The following is a 20120-nucleotide window of genomic DNA, read 5'->3' as shown; positions in this document are numbered from 1 at the left end:
ACTGTAAGGCACAGAAAAGTAGAAACAAGTGCAAAAATAACGTTCATGATCAGAAAACCAATTTTTTTGAATTATTACTGTTTAACCACGACACGTTGGTTTTATTTAGCACATAATGCACGGAAGCGCGTGCACTGAAATTAACATTACAAAAAAATTACATTTTCGTAGCTATGAAATAATAATCTGCGTAAAATGTCATTTAGGCTCAGAATTCAACTCGTAATTATATAAATTATTTATTTTTATTAAAAAACGACGTGTACTGTCTTATACTTTGGAAACGAAAATACGAATTCGGCTGAATAAATATCTAAAAATGCTCCCATTGTCTCCTCGTTTTCACAATTATGACAGAAATTCTTCAGGGCCCTCGAACTCTTTCACTGTTAGTACGTCCGGTCTCCGACCACCATACATTCATTGTTTGGTTGACTAGTCGCAATATTTCATCGACAAATAATGATTTTGTTTTGAAACAAATGAAACTCCAGCCCAATAGCAATAAAACAGTGGATAATGACTCGGAGAGAAATAGTGAGTAAAAACGGTGCGAGAGCCATTTCTGATAAAATACAAAAGACACACGGTGCATAAAACAGTTCGTGTAATAAAATAGTATACCGTAATTTATGAACGTGCGCATACACATGAGGCGGGTACGAATGGATGGGGGATGGGAATATATAAAGTAAATATACTTTACGATAAAATATCGAGGTTATATAAGTGCATTTATTTATTCATCGTAAAAGCCCGTTCAATTTAGTCGTCGACGGAGAATTAGCCGCGAACAAAATTGTTGACGCATGGATGCGGCTTCTGAACGGGACTATCGGATTTTCTGAAAATTACATAAACATATATATGTAGAATGGGTAGCTGCGTGTAGAAGAGGCGAGATAGGGGCTGTTAGAGACCGATCGTTAACGCAATGCAACGGAACGTCCAGTGCAGCGCGCCCTCTCGAGTGATTATTTACGCGTCGACGTCACGACTTTCGAGAGGGTGAGAGAACACAGGGAACGCGACGGATCTCGGGGCGCGCGAAACTCGTTATACTCTCCAAAGTCCTATTTTCGGCCTTCGTGCCTCGTCACCAACGCTCGTTTCCGTCTCTTCTCTCCCTCATCGCCTCGTCGACCAAACGCGTCCGTACTGCTCCCGTTCAAATAGCCCTTTTCATTGTATGCCTATTACCCTCTCTATCAATAGGCGCTATATCCATCTCACTGCGCGCGTATACGCTACATATATCTTCGACTACTGTTTGTTCGCCAAAACTATGCTTTATAACGGGAGAATAAGTCGACCGTGAGAGACGCATTGGCACTTTCGTCCGCGTCCATTCGTTTCATTTGAGTTCATGCAAAAAGCATTTATCAAATACATGCGCACAGAGTATTATTCGGTTAATTTTATCTTTCAATGCGATGCAGGTTTTTCATTTAGTTACGAATTTTATTTCAGCTATACGCTTGTGCTCAAATGTCGCGACTGATCCATCCTCTCAGGGACTATATATGGACAGTGTAAACATTGGAATTTTAGGTGCTCTTTGTTTCTTGAATAAATAATAATTGGTCCGATGGACTTGCACCTTGTAAATATTTTTTGCATACTCAGAAGTACTGGAACAATTTTTTGTCAATTCTTTTCATGGCATATTTTTTGTACGGTGCGTTGACAGCAAAACGGAAAGAGTTTTTATCTCAGCGACTTGATTCAAATTTCAGCCATTTTCAGCACACCATCGTTCAAAAGAATAGCATGAAAAAAATTTTTAAAAATTTTCCAGTATTTCTGAATACGTGAAAGATGTGTGCAAGGTTTTATTTAATTCCATTACACAAATTTTTATTTATAAAATAAGCAAAAAACACGTAAACCGTTTACACTGTTCACAGCCCTTAATTCATGATTTCCTTTAACTTTTGCATTCTAAAATACATTTGGATCGTTGTACGTATTTATTTTAAGGAAGAACTATGCGTTCATTAACAAAATCAGGGGGTTGTATCGAACGTCGCTTCACTCGAATTCGTAGGATTATCGAACTTTTAACGAATGATGAATTCCAAAAAGCACATCCTGCAACAAAGAAGTGGGCATAACTCCGTCGTTGAGGGAAAAAAACTTTTCAATTCATATATTCGGACAGTAACTTCTGTCAGCCGATGAGTTTACCGACTCGAATACGAGTATACAATTCAGGAAGCTACAAGTGAACTAACAAGATATTATCCCGTCTGTATGCCGACTCACGAGTCAAGTAAGCGAATCAACGTGACCAAGGGTTAAAACGCATTTGCGCGTTTCACACGCCGCAGTGTGCTGTGCGTCTCGCTGCACCCGACTTTAATTTCGTCCCATCCTGTTAATGATCGTACACTTGAGTAAATGTCCATGTGTGCGAATATGTATTGCCATAATGTATGTATTAGACGCGCCCTGTACATACGAATATAGGAGGTTCTTAAAGCTCACGAAAATGTCTGGCGATGAAATTCCGCCTCTCAGAGAGCTCTCTGTATAATGCACGTACACGTGTACGGTAAAGAGTAAATCACACACAGGTATATATAGCCGAATAAGTGCAGGTGGAAGGTTTGGAGCGAGGGAACTCGGCCGGTGCGGCACTTGACGTCCCTCTCTCTTTCTCTTTTTCCTTCTCGTTCTCCCTCCTCTATTTCGGCTCTTCCAGCTCTCTCACTTACTGACTGTGGCCGGAAAGTTTGCAAATTGGCTTGGGCCAAGTGCCGTTGCTCCGGGCACTGAGGATTCTGCTTTCCAGCTAGGCGCATTCGTTAAAAATCAAGTACTTTCGCGTTGCGCAGCACATATAGCCTACAAGGGTGCGAGCAAGCGAGCGAGAATAATTTTGTCCAAGACCGAGTGGAAAGAGAAGAGGCCGTGAACCCACGAGAAGGTACGGTGTGTTCCAACCAACGACCTCACCACCGACACACGCTTCTATTGTATTTTCAGAATACCAATACTTCATTGAAATATCAAAGGGTGAGGCGAATATAATATTCCAATATATTTTATGTCCAGTTACGAAGCGATGCACAATTTTCCTCGAATATCGAATATCGAGACAGCAAATCGTTACTGAACGTTGGGATTTTTGTTATAAATATCGATGAAAATAATAAATTCACGTTAGGTTGAGTTTTCGTGCATTTGCGACAACCTATTTTTGAATAAAATCGAGAGAACATTTTTTTAGGTATTAATGAATATTGAACCTTTTTGATTGTCTGGTTTTTATGATATTATCGATTCCAAAACACTTGACGAGCTCAGATTTAAGCCCCCAACACACTAGTTTATAATATTGCACTCAAAAATGTAGGTCACTGGCTCATTCTTAGATTTTTTTTTACTTGTAGACCGTTCCTAGAGCTTCGAGTAATCATTATTACAGTTGGTTTAGGCATTCTCTTCAATGAAACGATCCAAAGAAGCTCGTAATTGATTCATTGTGTGCAAAGTTACGGCATTTTCGAGATTGCGTTTACATTTCCCACCGTTCTGTTAGTGCCACTGGGCCAGACGAGATCTCATTAAATTTGAATCGCAACTTGCATTATCAATAAGGTTATATACACTATCCGTAAACGTTCATTTCCAATGAAAATAGTTTCTCAAATCCTTTTGGTAATTTGGCAGGCTGTCTACAAATTTTGTTGGCAAACTACATTTTGACTCCATGAACATTCAAAATAATAACAAAATATAACCTGATTCATGCGGTTTACCCAACGGGCAGGAAATAATGGAGATTAAATGTATTCCGAAATATTTGAAGGTATTTATATACGAATATGAAGAATAGAAAAAATTGCACGAATCAAGAAAAGACTCATGAGCAAAAACGAATATATTCATCACGAAATATGAACCGGAAGGCAAATATCAATGAGAATATTTCAAATGTTTCCAAGCTCCCCTCTACACGGAAAAAAAACGGATTCGTTTTGCATAGCGAAGAGTATATTATTTTTCAAGGATTTCCAAAGTATTTAACCACCGATTACAAACAGCATGGTATTTTTTAAATTTTCCAATTTTTTGTATCCCTTGGATTCTAAACAGCTTTATGGAGATAGCAAAAAATGATGAGAACTATATTTCGTTTTGTTTTCGAGTATTATATTCATCGTGTCAGACCAGCACTTACTGATAAGTGGAAAAATGTATTGTAAATCACAAATTTTCACTGTCAGCATAAATTCTATGATGAATACACGAATAATATACACCGAATACGTGTGACATTTTACCATCCATAGAGTGTTTTTTTTTTTTTCAGGGTTGCCCAAGCATACTTTACAATATAAACATTTTAAGTGACTGAAAACATTTTTTGCTGTGCTCATAGAAAAAAAGATTCTCGAGTCTTTTGAATAAAAGGTATCGGTATTGGTCTTTGTACTATGGTGGATAGAACAATTCTTATTACTGCTCTTCGAATAAATGCTGCAATCCATTACGTATATACTCTGTCCTCAAGATGCCAAATTCCTAGTACTTTCCTCTAAAATTTTGGGCTTCGTATTCTCCGTGTACCTTGACGAACCTGTGTAATATTCTCTTTGGTCGTTTTACAGCCAAAACTCTTTAAACTGCCATATGAAACTTTCCGATAGGAAATGAATAATGAAACAAGATTGAAGATTCTCAATCATCGAGAAGCAAAACGAGCAAATTTACGAGATTGACGACGAGAAATTTGGATCCTCTCTGAAATCGGTCTACGACAGATTTGGTGAGAGCGGAGGCGGTTATCGAACGAGTTATATCTCATAACGTTTCTCTCTTCTTGCCTCGATTCGTATATCCGTCAAGCCATCCTCATATACGATCACGCCCGCTGGCGTTTCGCCCAAAGCGCGTTATATTCGCATTGGAGATTCGAGTTCGTCGGAGCACGGGAGGGGGAGGGAGCAAGAGAGAAAACGAGAATGAGATCTCGTCGCGAGAACGTTCGTGCGGCATCTCTTATGATTGATGAAGCGGAAGCGATCGAGGAGCATCGATCTTTATACACATGCATACGTGTATATCTGTCGCGTCCTGCTCCATGGCAAATGTGTTATCTTCTACCACGCGTTGACGTTATCCCACGAGACGGAAAAATGCCGCGCGAGAGCGAGAGAGAAGAGCAAGTAGAAAAAATGAGAGATTTTTGTATCGGTCCTTAACCTTCGTAACTTCCTTGAATATCATATCGAGGAAGACACAGCTGTTTCAATCCGATATCCTCGCGCTTTTTCCTCAGTATAACCTAGTCCCCTGAGACAAATTGTCGTCGTTCGCATCTTCTTTCCAACTTATCGATGAAAAATCGAACGAGGATATCCTCCCCATATCCCCGCAAAAAATAGAGACGCTCATTTGCGAAAACTTTCAGTTTTCAAATACTTTTCAAAGCAACTCGCTAATTAAACGTTCATCAATCACGACAGCTTTCCACGCTTGATTTCTGCACTTGCGAAACAAATTACGATATCGTTTATTTAAAGTCTGAAAAGATTTGTATAGTTTTTCACGCATAGCGACGAGACGAAAAATCCCAGACACATTGTTATTCCTCCTACTGACGAAGAGGCACGCAGGCACGCAGAGGGCTGTTTGTAGCATCCCCTAAGAATACAGAAAAAATGGCCTCGCTCTTGAATTGTACGCACCCCATTACAATACTTTCAGTGACGCATTGGTACGTCTGGTATTTATTCATATACTTAAAAAAAAACTGCACGTTTTACGTGTTCACAGAAAAGACCTTCCATTTCTTTTTTTTTCAAGGTGCAAGGGGCTTCACGCTTCCATTCTACCGACAATTTTGGTACTCTCACTTGCTCACGTAATACGTAACACGAGAGACGTACTTGACAAATTTCTATGGCGTGGGAGGTCCGTTATGGCTGAGAAAAAACGAAACAAAGAGGAAAACATTACACTAAAACGCAATCGTAAAAATGTTTTTTCCTCACTTCTTTACTTCTAGTATGCTACTCACTTTGCTCTCTTGTGACGTTTTTTTCAACTACGTATTCACAGATTTTTCTTTTTTTTTCACGCAACCATGGACGCGGCAGACGCGACGCGCCTGAATAAATGAGATTGGCCGTTTTGCAGATTTTTCCTTTCGCAGCTTTGCACAAGTTGCATGTTCCTTCGCACTCTCAGCAACAGTATGACCTCTCATACAGATTTCCAGACAAAATTCATCTTCTAATGCTCATCAAAAGGAAGCATTTCGAAATAATGGTTGGATCGATAGTTGTCGGATATGTGGAATAAGAATACTCATCCGTATATACGAATAAAAATTTCATTTAATTAATTATTTAATTTCATTAATTAAACATTCGAATACAACTTTATTATTGGACATTAGAACAGAGTGTCGTATTTCGCTCCTCAGTTTTACGACTGCATGAGACAAGATGGAATGATAATCTACACGATTAAATTTCACGTGCATACGTTGAATTTTTATAAAAAATATGGTGTTCCGTTCGATAATAATATTGCGAGCAGGATACTTCGCAGTTATAAACGTCAATTTTTCCGATTTGAGATTAAATAGAGTAAAAACTTTCACGAATAGCCTGCGATCTCTCCATTCGCAAGAATGCTCCACGATGACCACGAGCGTGGAGCTCCCCACTGGTTGATAACGAATATTTAAGAAAAAAATGTGAATAAAAAGGGTCAGGATAAAAATGGGTGAGGAAAATAGCATAACTTCTCGTACACGTTATGACGTTTACTTCTGGAATGACCGAACGAGGCGTAAAGCGATCTGTGAATTTGCAATTTCATGGGAAATAGCCCGATGCCGCATACGCAAGAGTTCTCCAGGGAATACTAGGATAGTCAGAGGAGGCAAGAGGATTCACAGGGGGTGGCGCTTTACTCTCGATCCACACCAACACACCGGCTCTTTCATACCTCGGATGCCTGAAAAGAGGAAGCGAGAGAACAAGCGGGATATATATACGAATATATATTTTTTATGTATACATGGATATACGTACAGCGCGGAGCAGGGAACTTGAACGGCATCCACAGCCGTGACAGGGTGGGCATAATCCAGGATTACGCGAGGATTATGAGCTATCGACATCCTTGGCGAGCGAGGATAAAAGGGCCACGACCTCTTTTCTCGGCTTGCATTCATGCGCATATACGAACACCTCTCGCTACACATATATAAGCTAAGAATATGCAGTGCACCGAGTAAAGTGTACATACACCTACATAATCCACAACATAATAAAATATTCACTATATACGTACGGCTATTGCATTATATTTGGTGAACCGCAAAAATTGGAAAATGCAAAGTACCCCTGTAAACTCCTAAATAAATGTCCGATACAACACACACGCTGCGATAAATTCAGATGGCGTTCTTGGCTTGAAAAAATTTCGGTTTTAAAAACAATTTCATGAATCCGATAAACTTTTTCGGATTTCGATAAAAATGCTTTTGCTTACGGAGCATCGGTGATCGAGAATTTTCTATCCAACATTTAAATAACAAACAGGGTTTTCATGACTACATTTCAAAAAGTTATGCTCTTCATTTAGTGTGCGGTTAATATAAACAGTACTGAAAAGCTACCCTGTAATTCCTGTATAATGATATGCAGGAGCCTTTCATTGATTCAAGCGGCTGTGTAAGCCTTCTTTAAGCTCATTACTGTTCCTCTCTCTCTCTCTCTCCCTGGCTCTCGCTTCCCTGCCCATTTTGACGTGATCTCTTATCGGCCGTAGTTAAATCCTCCACAGTATGTTTTGTTATACGAACAAGAAACAAACTTTACGGTTACTCGTATATTTTAGATATTATGTTGAGTCGCCCAGAACGTTTAAAGCTTGGAAGAGGCTGCTGGCCAAACCAACATATTTACCTATAGAAAATCAGGCAAAGATAACGAGAAGGGAGAGTGCGAGACGAGGGAAGCAGCTCTCGTGGCACGGTATAATCTCGTCATGGAGCTAGACGCAGTTAAAGCTTCAACGAAGTGAGATTCCCTCATCGGATGAGTTAATAATACCGGGCTCATATTCCAGGCGGAACATATACAGGGACGCGCACGCTTCTACTATAATGCACTATGTGGCCGAGCTGGCCAAGTTATATAGCCAGTACGCCAATAAACCTCGAGCCTCGTCGTTCATCCGTCCGGAAAATAATGCTCGAGCGTGTGTGCATCGCCGATGTTCACCGAACTCACGTGTGGATATTTCGCTGTATTTGTAACGAGAGAAGTATATGAGCGTGTTACGCGCAATAAGCGACCGGGTCAGCCTTCCTCATCAGTACCCGCGTGATAACTCACCTCCGTACTATCGTTCGTCAGCCCCCCTCGTAGTTTCCCCTCCGCTCCTGCCATACACGATGCCCAAGTATGTGCGACTCTCTCTCTTCCTCCCTCTCTCTCATCAGTGGCCAACATAACATTTTCTCAACTTGCCCGCCACAGAACTCCTCGCGTTACTCCAAATCCAGAGCCAATTAGCCAGATACCCATCTCGCTTTGGTAAACAATGCATCGCCCAACATCGCAGAATTCCAAAATCGTAGCATCATGGGGAAAGTTCGCTTCGCACTTCGTCCCGTGTACCGTTCTCTTATCTGTATGCGAATTCGCTTCGTTGTAGATGTGCGCTATCATTCGCTAGATTTATTCACGTTTACGATTAGATTCAATATCGATTATTAATATTGCGAATTATTAATAAATACTTGGCCTCGAATTGGTATAATGAACTTAGTGCTGCACGTAACTTCTAATTGGAAACTTTTCCAATTTATTCAATTAGTCCTCTGTCAGAATATAATTGAGGGGATGGGCATGGGTTTTGCAAATTCTTACAAGCGAGATCTTTGGGTGCTGTAGGATTGTAATGTTTTCTTTCATTTTTTTTGTGCGGTATCGTGCATCAATGTATTTATCCGTAATTTTTTTCCCAAGAGGGAATTTCGTGGTTTATTTAATATCGATTATCAAAATACATAGCTTAAGGTCGCGGATCTATTAAAAATTTCATTGCAAGCCCAATCATTATTGTATGATTACATGAAATTACACAATTGAATATCGATGATGAACTCCATGATGGCGAATTCCAGAAACTATACCAGAGCTTTCCTGGTACATTATTGCTGCAGGTATAATTGACGTTTTCGGAAATGTGCAAGTTCGATTCAATCATACCAGTGCAACGCCAGGCATTCCATGGCTGGAATACAAAGGGCTTGCTCTCTTCAACTACATTGCTAGAAGCAAATTCGTTGATTCATAGCATCAAATATTATAAATGATTATCGAATAAACTCACTTGAAAGTAAAGTTCTATGATTGTATTCTCGGTTTATTGAATAACGTCGAAAAGAAATTCATTTTACTTTGCCTGCTCTCGTCGTTCAAAGAAGAAGTCTTTTTTCAATGAGGTGCGTACCAGAAGTGTCTTCGAATAAATCAGAAAGAGGAAGAGTTCGCGTCAGTTATCCAGTAATTCCAGTACCGTTTCGTTCATAAGCGGCGGTAGCTGATCTTCCCAGAGTTATCCAATTCCGGCCGTTAGCTGTTTCGTGTTCTGACGCGTACTCGAAGTTAAGAGCTCCCAGGGTATAGAAAGGGTTGATGTGTGGCATTTAATCCGAAAACATGGCAAACTCCCTCTGCTCCCCTAAAAGCACACTTCCGAGATGAACGAATGCTTCCTTCTAGCGCGATACTCTTGCAGTCATAACAAGAGTTAGCCGCGGGGGTCGGTTGTATCAACTATAGGCAGCGTTAATTTCTCGCCATTTTACCCGCCGTTCTGCGTTACACGCGTCTCCTCTCGCCGAGCTCTCAACCTCGAGGGGGCGAAAGAGAGAGCCGGCTCGAGAGTTTCCGGTTATAATACAACCCCCGATTGTGTGCAGCTCGTTGGTGAGGCGTGCCATCGAGGGAGGCTGCACCGCATTATGGTACTTGAAGTTAATTAGCACCCATGTTTCGCACGTAGCATCAACAACAACGCAACCTCGATTAGAGCCACGCCTCAGACCCTTTCGCGCGACTTTGTACTCTTCCATCGATGACGAAGCTGATGGTGGCATCGCTAGTGTTACCTGCGTGGCATGTAAAGACAAGCCCACGCTTAAAGTCGCTTGACTGGCGTGATAGAAACATCGATAAAGGAGGATTTATGTGATTGGAAAAAATTTCATTGCACAACCGGACAAAATGCTCCGGCAATTGAAGGAAACGATTCAATTTCGAAGCAGTTTCATTGTTTTTTATAGCATACTATCAAAATGTATCGATGGTTTACTATTTTGATAGACATTCCTTGCAAGTTATTTCGACGCATATAATTTCGAGAAACTCAGCTCACTCGTGTCATTGAATCAAGTTCCATTTCAATTGTTCGCTGTAATCCATGCTGTCACCCTTCGATTGCTAATTCAAGTAGAAGTCGGATATTCGAGCAAAAAGTCATGGAAATTTACGTGTCGCGACTCCTGATTCATCGCATCCAACTTATTTTTTCCTCAATTTATGCAGGGGAATAGCGAGCAAAGTGACTTTATAGAATTCAAAGAAATAATCAAACTTCGCAGGGGAATTACCATGAGCAACGATGAAAAGATGATATGCACTAAAATGAAACATACACCCATCGCAGCTAAGCATTGATTAGCATAAAGCGTATATAGACACCCTCGTTGATGTAACCCTTTCCAAGAGCTCGATTCTCGTTTCCTCCCTCGTCATTTCGTCATTTCCGGTACAGCGATGAGCTTCAAGAGCCACTGCTGCAAAACTCGAAATTCCGTAGCTGTCGAGGACGCGTGAAGTTCAAGAGAGTGGGAGTAGCGAGCCACAGCTATTAACCCCACACACGCGCGCGCACACACACACACACACACACACACACACACACACACACACACACACACACACACACACACACACACACACACACACACACACACACACACACACACACACACACACACACACACACACACACACACACACACACACACACACACACACACACACACACACACACACACGAGTCTAATAGAAAATTTAATGAACCGTTACATAGCCATAACGACGTGGTTAAATTTATCATCGCACTCTCTCGTCGCTATTTATAGATATATCACTATGCTGTATATAAATTCAGATCCATAGATTTATCCCACTATGTTCCATCATCAAAACCATATTTCTACCCAAAAATTCAATTTCTATAACACTAACGAACCATTTTTTCCGGCCAAATTGTGTGCTTTACTCCGACAATTGTTAATAATTCTAGAGAAATTCTGTAAATCAATCAATTTATCTTCACCGATGTATAGCGACTTGAATGACTTTGAGTGAAACGTACGTTCAGAAATAGTAAAGCCGATTTACTAGGAAGATTTTTTTTACCTTTTACCACTCATGGAACAATGCGAAATAGAAAAATCTGATTGCTCCCTTGCATGGTCCTGCAATTTTACTCTCGACTAAACACACGTGCATCCGTACTGCTCCTTCGTTAATTCAATCGTTCACCCATCAAACGCTATTTCGGACATACGCGGACGAAAAATATCCAGTACTAGCTGTTTCAAAGAATTCTCGAAAAACGAATGGTACGACGATGCGATTGGTACAGTGGACAGGCTCAGAGTCGATTATTCATTATTTTTATTGGATGAATTATATTCGAATATAATGTGACAGTACGCTTTTGTGACTCGTCGTTGTTGTACATTGAAATTTCTTCGATTGAGTAGTAAATATTTGGGAGAACGTAATACTTGAAAGAACTTGATGTAACAAAAGTGATATTTAGTCGTAAAATTGATTACTGAATTTTCAGATGTCTATTTTATTGAACGGTAGCGATTCTGTACGATTCAAATGAACCGATGAAACTATTATCCACTGAAATTTTAACGAATGAACAACGATTTTTTATATCGAATAAAATGTCGACTTTTTTCAATGAAAATCTTCATTTCGTCAATATTTTAATGACATTTTTTGCGATAATTACAATAAAAAATTGCGGTCTCTCTAATTCTATATCGAAGAAGTGAAAAAGGACGATCAGCTTCGTTAGTCGTAGGTGTTCCTCGAAAGTAGTGGTCTAGTGTAGTGTTGAAACTTGAAGCTCGTAAAGGTTATAACAAAGAAGTAACGAAGTGTTGAGCAAACATAAAATCTCACTGTTGTAAAAAAATTCAGCTTTCCGTCCGATTTATAAAACATTGGCCCCCTTTTAAGCTCGTTAGATTTGCAGGCTTAACTTCACGGATGGGAGCGGCCATAGAACAGCCTGCGTAACTCACTTATAATTGACACTGTTATAAATCTTCGAAGCTACATCGAGTAAATGGTTTTAAAAAGTACGGTGTTGTTGGAAGAGCGTGTAGAAAGAAAGGTGGTTAGTCGTAAATTAACGTTCTTGTCATGAATCCTCGAGGGTACACTTTATTTGCTAATGGAGAGATGCTGAAACGCCAAATAGGTGGGGGAGGGGCGGGGGCGATATGATTGCAAATGAAAAGTTCGGGGGTCGCACGAGTATGCTTGTCCATAAACCAAAATCATCACCCGGGAGAAAAAATTGAAAAAATACATTCATTTTCTCGCGCTTTAGTTTCAAAAATCTGCGGTATTTCGTTGATTTCTGGTGTTGATGTGCAGACTCAGTTAATAAAAAATGTCTCGGATTTCTCGTTAAGAGGAACAAAAATTAATCACGACCTTACAAATGCATTACGGTGCATAAACGTGTACAACGGAAAACGCGGTTTACTGAACAATAATTAATATGGGTACAACGCTTCCTGCGTGCACGAAATCTTCGAAAATGTTGTTACCGCGTGACGTATGGCTTCGTACGGTGATTATCGAAGCCACGGTCATTAATTAGAGCTTCAAATTTTGTTGGGAAATCGATCAAACATGGAGAATATGCTACGCAAAACTTACATCGACGTTGCATTAATAAACCGAGGTTGAATGTATAAACATTTTACGCTCTAAAATAAAGAAATAAATATTGAAATTCTAAAAATACATTTTTTCATCGTCAGATTAATGACTAAAATTTGTTCCTTTTTTGTTACAGATATCATCGATCACGAGTTTCTGCAAAGTAAGTAATCTTTCTTTATCCGGATATTCATATTTATTTTGAAATTGAATAATTAGGTAATAAAAGGGGGGAATCCTGATAAATTCATGCGAATGAAAATCGTGATCCTTTGAAGATGTATTTGACCAGAAAGAAGCTTCATTTTTTTATTTCCTCGGATTTTTAAGAGAATCTGCTCCGCCATAAGAACCCCTACTCCGTCGCACTCTCAGGCTTTCTATTTCGTTGCTCTCTCTCTCTCTCTTCATTTTTCTTTATTCATTCATTTTTCCATGCTTTTCCCTCACGAAAGCCCGAGGGAGATTCTCGCCTCCATCCCGCTGACGCTCGCGTTTTCTTTCGCTCTGGGCGTGAAAAAAACCTCCCTCACTCTTATTTTCGCACGATGCGCGCTCCTTCTCGTAGCTACCAGGGACGTCCTTCGAGATAAGCCTTCAAAATGACGTTAAGAAAAATACCCAAAGGCGTTTGAGACAGTGCTACATTTTTCTTTGAGGTCTTGGAAAAACTTAGGTGCACAGGAAAAAATGATAGCGACAGGAAAGGGAAGGGCGGGGAGGGGGGATAAGAGCGTGAAAAAACCCGAGGCGTTTGTTTCGCTTTCATGGTCGTTCACACTGGCTCTCATCGTTAGTCCGCGTGTTTTCCGTGAAAGGAATTCTTGACTTCTCGTCACCGTTCCTACGATACTTGTTCTGTACAGCAGGATGACAACTTTAAGGGCTTACCATTTCTTAACCCGTGTCGTGACATTGTCTTTTTTTCATGGTAACACGGAATGGTAAAACGCCATCCAGTCGTTGTTTTTGCTGGCATCTTTGACATCGAGAGAAGGATAAGGGTGAAAGAGAAAAATCTCAAATCTTGAACACACAAGGTTGAAGTTGACACAACAGTTTGAAAAAACAATAATTTAAAACAAAACAATAAATTAATTAATAAAGTATTTCTAAATTTCCTAATGTTTTGCTACTCTGACTTACGAATGGTTGAAACTGTCGTCAGACAGAAAAAATCCATTCTAAAATGAAAGTTTTGTGTTTCCATATCCGTTGAAAAATGCCAGAGTTCGTTTGTGCTTCTGAAATCTTTGTGTATACGCACATACAGAGATACCGAGGCATACGAGCTTACCGTATACATCTGCTTCGTCGCGTCACACATACGTCAATGCGACAGGTACAAACGTTTCTTTGCGCAGGGCTTTACTAGCCTTGTGAGCTCCCTCCAGTTGTACAAGTGGAATAAATTAAATCAAAATGCAAATCATTTGAAATTTCATTTTCGTGACGTTGCCACGAGAGCGCTCGACCAGACGGACGCGCCGGCTGCTCCCTTCTGCGTCGTTGAAACTGTGGGTCGAGAGTATGAGACGCGACGAGACCGGGTGAAAAGGTCCTCTTCTCCCTGTTTTCATGGATATGAGAACGAATGTGTGCACTCGCTTGCATCTGTGTCTGTGTTTGAAAGAAGAGACCGAGAAATAAACGAAGCTGCTGGTAGTTTCATCCCGCTCGAAATCGTTCGTCCCGCTCTTCCCGCATATATTTATACGTTTTCGTATCTGCATATGCTCGAATATGTGAGTGTGTTTTTCAACTAGGCCAAGATACAAGAGGTAAAGAAAATAGTCCGTATAAATAAAAGTATAACGGGCAAGTCCGCAGCCGCAACGGCCAACCGCTTCAAGTTTTCTCGTTCCGGGCTCACTTTCTCTTCCTCTCTTCTTCTCTTTTTCTCTGGCTCTCCCGCTCATCCGGTCTGCCCCTAAATCTTCAACGCTCTATCTTCATTTCTTCTTTTACGTATAAAAGCTTCGTCTTTTTATGTCTCAGTCTTACCGTTTTGAATTTGGTATACTACTTCAAACCATTGTTGCCTCGTGATCTTCCAGAACAAACGTTTACCTCGAAAGCGATAATTGCTGGTTCAAAATAGCTGGACGAACCCCAGGGGAAATAAGATTGTGACGACGCTCTTCCAATGCATGATCATGTTACATTCGTTTAACTACTGTAGAAATCATTGCAACTAGACGACACCGAGAAATTCTATACGATCGTTCCTTGGTACGAAAAAACTTGATCTATACTTGGCTGCTTCTCTGCATTCACTCACGGAAACACTGCTTTCACACAAGCGATGGTTTTTCTCTCATTATTTTGTTAATATTGTAGAATTATTAGTGGTCATCGTGTAGTTTCGGAATGTTTCTAGTCGAGTGTGGAACGAGTTGTTTTGACTAAAAAGAAAAGCGTTTTGTCTCAGAAGAAGTTGAATGTTAGCTTGAATGACGAAAAAGCATCGATTGAAATTGTGTTTTTATTTATTTTATTAAAGTTACTGTTTTCTCATCATCCACCTTCTTTTTCTCAATTCAATAACGTAATAACAGCAAAAAATCTGCCATATCAAATTTATCAGGCGCACAGTAAAGAAAAAAGCTAAGCAGACCGGACAACTTGAGTTTTAAATAACGAATAAATTAATAAAATGACGATAGACAGTCAATAATGAAATTGATAATAAATAATATATAAAATAATCTCAATTGTGACGTCTCAAGTGAATTTTAAAATTCACTCACCTTGCGATGTATTTCTTTGAAAGCCTTCAACTCATGCGGCAACTTCATGCTCAATAGAATTCGTCGTTTTCCACATTTTCAATATAAATTACTGTTTATAATTCTCTCCGGGAGAGCGAACAATTGTGTTAGATTTCAATTGCTCGAAGGAAAAAAATGTCACGACAGGTCCTGGTAGGAGCTTCGAAAAGTACAGTACACGCCATGCCTTCACATTGCTAGCCCATTTCGCACATTCACTTTATATTTTTTATATTCGTGAGTATTGAGAATCGTGGGAAAGTAGAGACTCGGGTGAAAAAAGGCGCCGGGTGAAGGCTTTGGAAGCAAACGAGGGAGAAGAACGCGTGATACACCCAAAAGCAGAAGCAGCAGCAGGTTTCATATCGGTAAGATCTAAAAAGTTGGGAACTTTGCAAGATGGCAAAGTGCGAAAGGGAGGCTTCGAAGAAGTGCTCCGACACCTGCAGTTGACTGCGTTTTAAGGCAGTCGTGCGGAAAAAGAAACGGGCGCTGCAGAGAGGTCGTCAGTGGAAAGAGACGTGACCGTATTTGTATAACGGATACAGTTTATACCGGAGGAAAATTCTAGCTGAGCACGTTGGCGCTACAATTCACAGCAACAGCTCGAGCGACCTGCTCACCGAGCTTTGCTTCGTTCTTCTCATTTCCCACGATTTTTATTATCTATATTACCACGCCGAGAATTGAGGGCTAAAAGCATGGAGTGAACTCATGAAAATGTGTGCACGCGTTTGACACAAAAGAGCGTCAAAGGGAAGGGAAAAGTCTTAATAATATTTCAATCGTTGGGACGCGATATCGTTAGAAAGCAATAAGTCCCGTAATAACGCAAATGGTACATGAGAGACGCGTAAATTTGAAATCGAGACGCGAGACAGCACTTACGTCGACCTATAAATTGATCACATTGATGAAGAAGAAGAAAGTTTATTTGGTGTCTTGTCGGGCATCATTGTCGTTGAATCCTGATTGCAAATTCGACAGGAAAGGATCGATTACAATTATCCCAGCAATAGTCATCATTATTCAAAGAAGAATCAGCTGAGAAAACGGAACGACGTAAATGGAAATGAATATGCTTGTTCGAATGAATCGATTACATAAATAGGTAAAATATTCTTAGCACTCTTTCGAAGCACGCTTGCCCTCTAATTAAAATTACTTCTAAAGAATATTTGATCGTAAAATATGCACTTGAGCAGTCATAATGAGTTCCCGTTGGCCGGGAAATATTCGAAGAATCACTGGCGCGATGCTGCTTGATTAATCAGGTAGAAAGTTTGAATACGTCCATCCGGAAACAATCCTAATTAATAGTATTCGAACGTCCGGAATGGAAGAAAATATGTGGTGGGAATCATTCATCATTTATCGACTGAAGTGTCCGCTGCCGAGAATATTATATTCTTTAATACCTGAGAAAATGACAGATGAATCTTTCCAAAGAAGAATTTCGAGCAGACGACCCGCCATACACAGTCTCATTATATTTTCGTAATGTGTCGCATCGCGTTTATGATTTAGAGGCAACGAAATTCCAGCTCTGCCGCTTCACGGTAACAATGATATTATTGGAATAAGTTTTGTGACATGGTTTTCGGTATTCACTCATCACAAAGATCGCATGTCCTTTTCTATGCGATGTATCATCGTTGTATTAAAAAATGTACACGATAAATCAACACGTACATATTCAAAATACAACGTAAGAAGTCGTTATTCAAAGGTAAAATAAATTGCTCCCGTTCACCTAACGATCGTACAACGTGTACGAAAAAAGGCTCGACTAAAAAGAGGTCAGAGAAGCACCGCGAAACATTTGGTAGCTCCAACGATCTACATATTTTTTCGAGCATAACGCACCACCAAGCCTGGATCCTCGACAGACTTTATTACTGTAATGAGTTTCGGTCGTGCCTACCCTCGTCTCTCCATTTTTTCGCACCCTCCGTAGTACACCGCGTGTAAAAACTTGAGAAGAAAAACACGAGAAGATGCGAGAGGAGTCAAAAGTGGTGACGAGGGGTGAGGCAAAGTGAGAAAAGGGCGAGTTGAAAATTATGATTAATTGGGTTATATATCGCGCCTCGAGTCTGAAACAGCACGCGATTTCTTATCTAACTAATTGCCCAAAAGTCTGCAAAGCGTCAGGAAATTCAGAAAGAAAGGCAGAGCAAGCGAGTGTGCGAGAGAATTACACCGCCTGCATAAAGCAGATACAACGGAGTTGGTAAGCCTCGAAACGCGTGCTCAAAAGTCAAGTCGAAAACATGCTTTGGACGCCATACATAATTTTTTTTCAAAAATTACAACATCAAAAATCGCACGTTTCCTGAAGCACGATGAAAAAAAAAGTTGCTCCACGGTCTGCATAATTTCTTCTTGAAATGTTGATAGATATGCAAAACGTAAAAAAATTCTTGTAAACAAAGTTGTAGTTATGATCTGTCGAGCCGGATTTTTGAAATTCGAAAAATTCATAATTATGTTTGTCAAATTTTTTAATCACAATATCAAAAATCCGACTCGACAAACGATAGAGAAAACAATTTCGAATATTAAAAAAAAAAGCATAAAAAATATGAAAAACTGTATAGGTTACCATGAAGACCGTGCCAGAAAAAGTAATTTTGAGAAAAACGCATTTAAAGTTTCAAGTGCGCATCAGGCCCTCTCGTTGGACAGTCACTTTTTTTATAACTTTCGATCTATAGGCAATTTTTACAATCGACTTTCACAGAAATATGCCTAAAACTATAGAGAATAATAATCTGTAAAAAAAAACGATTTTTTTTTTTAATTCCGCACGTATGTAAGGCCTGAACAATCCTTCACGAGTGATATATGATATTGAAAATATACGTTTGGTACGACTGCTTTTTCTCAAGCGTTCTTTTTAATGCAATCATCTAGAACGTGGGGCCAGAGAAAGTTTGCATTGCATCTAGCATATTGTCCGTGTGCTATATTCTCGATAGTTTCTAGCACGTCTGACCACACGCCTCTTTATCTACTCGCAGCCAGTCGACGCTCCGCTCGCTCCATCCGAGCTCCGCGCAGCGACAACGTTTTTTCTCCAGACTTCGTTGAGCTCTGTTTGTTTTAAAAGAGCAGTGTTATAACGTTAACCGCGTTGTTTTTCTTCGGCTCAGTGGTATAAAGTTTTCTTTTAGCTTATTAACCACGAGTTCTCGCTTTTAACAAAGAGGTTTTACTATTTTTATTTTTCATATTGCCTCGATATCGTCTCAACCATAGTTTCTTCAATAATCTAAAAAGCCTGAACACTTTTTGTTACTTCAACGTACTTTAAGCTGCTTAAATGAAGTTTTGAGACACTCTTGAAATTTTTAATTTACGAATTTAATTGCCAAACATTATTCTAAAAGTCTATAGTGTTCGGAGAAAATAGATTTGGGAATGAGCAAGAGAAAAGTGCGTGCGATGGAAAAACTCAGGAAGTAAATTCGTTATTAAAACTCACGGTGAAAATGTTTGTGGTCCGCGGAAACTTTGCAACAGATTTTAATCTTCTATTTATTTGAAGCATTCTTTTATTAAGCACGACGTTCAAATATAATTATAATTTTTACAATGCACACGGAAAGAGTCCTTCAAATACTCTTAAGGTAATTCTATCGCCAGGCTTAGTTCATAAGATTTAAAAAAAAAAAATTTATGCTGTACTTAAACCTTTAATAAAGGGCTGTGTCAAATTTCAGGGTCGGTTATCGACCTAATTTCAGAGAAATTAATTATTAAAATTGGTGGTTTTCGTAAAGGAATTTCAAAACAGCATATACAAAAACCTAACTTCCGGTTGCTACAAAAGGGTATATTTGCCTAGAAATCCATAAAATTCCGGAAAAAAACTGCAATTCATATACTTAACACTTGTAGTAATCTAATACTCCCAAAAAAAGTTGCCCTTATCGGCCTATTTTTTACGGAATATTAAGTTTAATTTGAACTTCCGGCATTGGATTTCCTACGACTCGCTATGATAAAGAGACATGACAGTAAGGCATCAGCTGAGTGTAGTCCTACCCTCAATTTGACAGATCAGCAGAAAAGAGGTTAAACACTCACGAGTGGTCGAGTAGAAAAAGATGGAGAGAACCGGTGTTGCCAAACGTAAACTTGGGGATACTACGCGAATCGTTGGACTAACTTTTTTTTAATTTTTATAATTCAATACGAACATTCATTTAAAGGATTACATATGGAAAATTTTACTTATAAGAAATAATTTTTTTCCATATGTCAATAATATTAATTACTGTAAGTCTTAACTATTAGCAGTGGTATGACTAGACTGAAGCGA

The 20120-nt window shown here is 39.6% G+C and overlaps 1 protein-coding gene across 5 annotated transcripts in view; it reads left to right on the top strand.

Annotated features, from left to right (window-relative positions):
• The window catches only part of Nrx-1 (Neurexin 1), a 216591-nt gene that overhangs the window by 110105 nt on the left and 86366 nt on the right, over positions 1 to 20120 (top strand). For all 5 annotated transcript variants that reach the window (XM_043416615.1, XM_043416616.1, XM_043416617.1 and 2 more), the window contains one exon: positions 13159 to 13185. In XM_043416615.1, coding sequence (XP_043272550.1) covers positions 13159 to 13185 — 27 coding nt within the window. The remainder of the gene's footprint in view (positions 1 to 13158; positions 13186 to 20120) is intronic.

Source organism: Venturia canescens, chromosome 4 (assembly GCF_019457755.1).
Source record: "Venturia canescens isolate UGA chromosome 4, ASM1945775v1, whole genome shotgun sequence".
Taxonomy (NCBI): domain Eukaryota; kingdom Metazoa; phylum Arthropoda; class Insecta; order Hymenoptera; family Ichneumonidae; genus Venturia; species Venturia canescens.
This window is presented reverse-complemented; position numbering and strand designations above follow the sequence as displayed.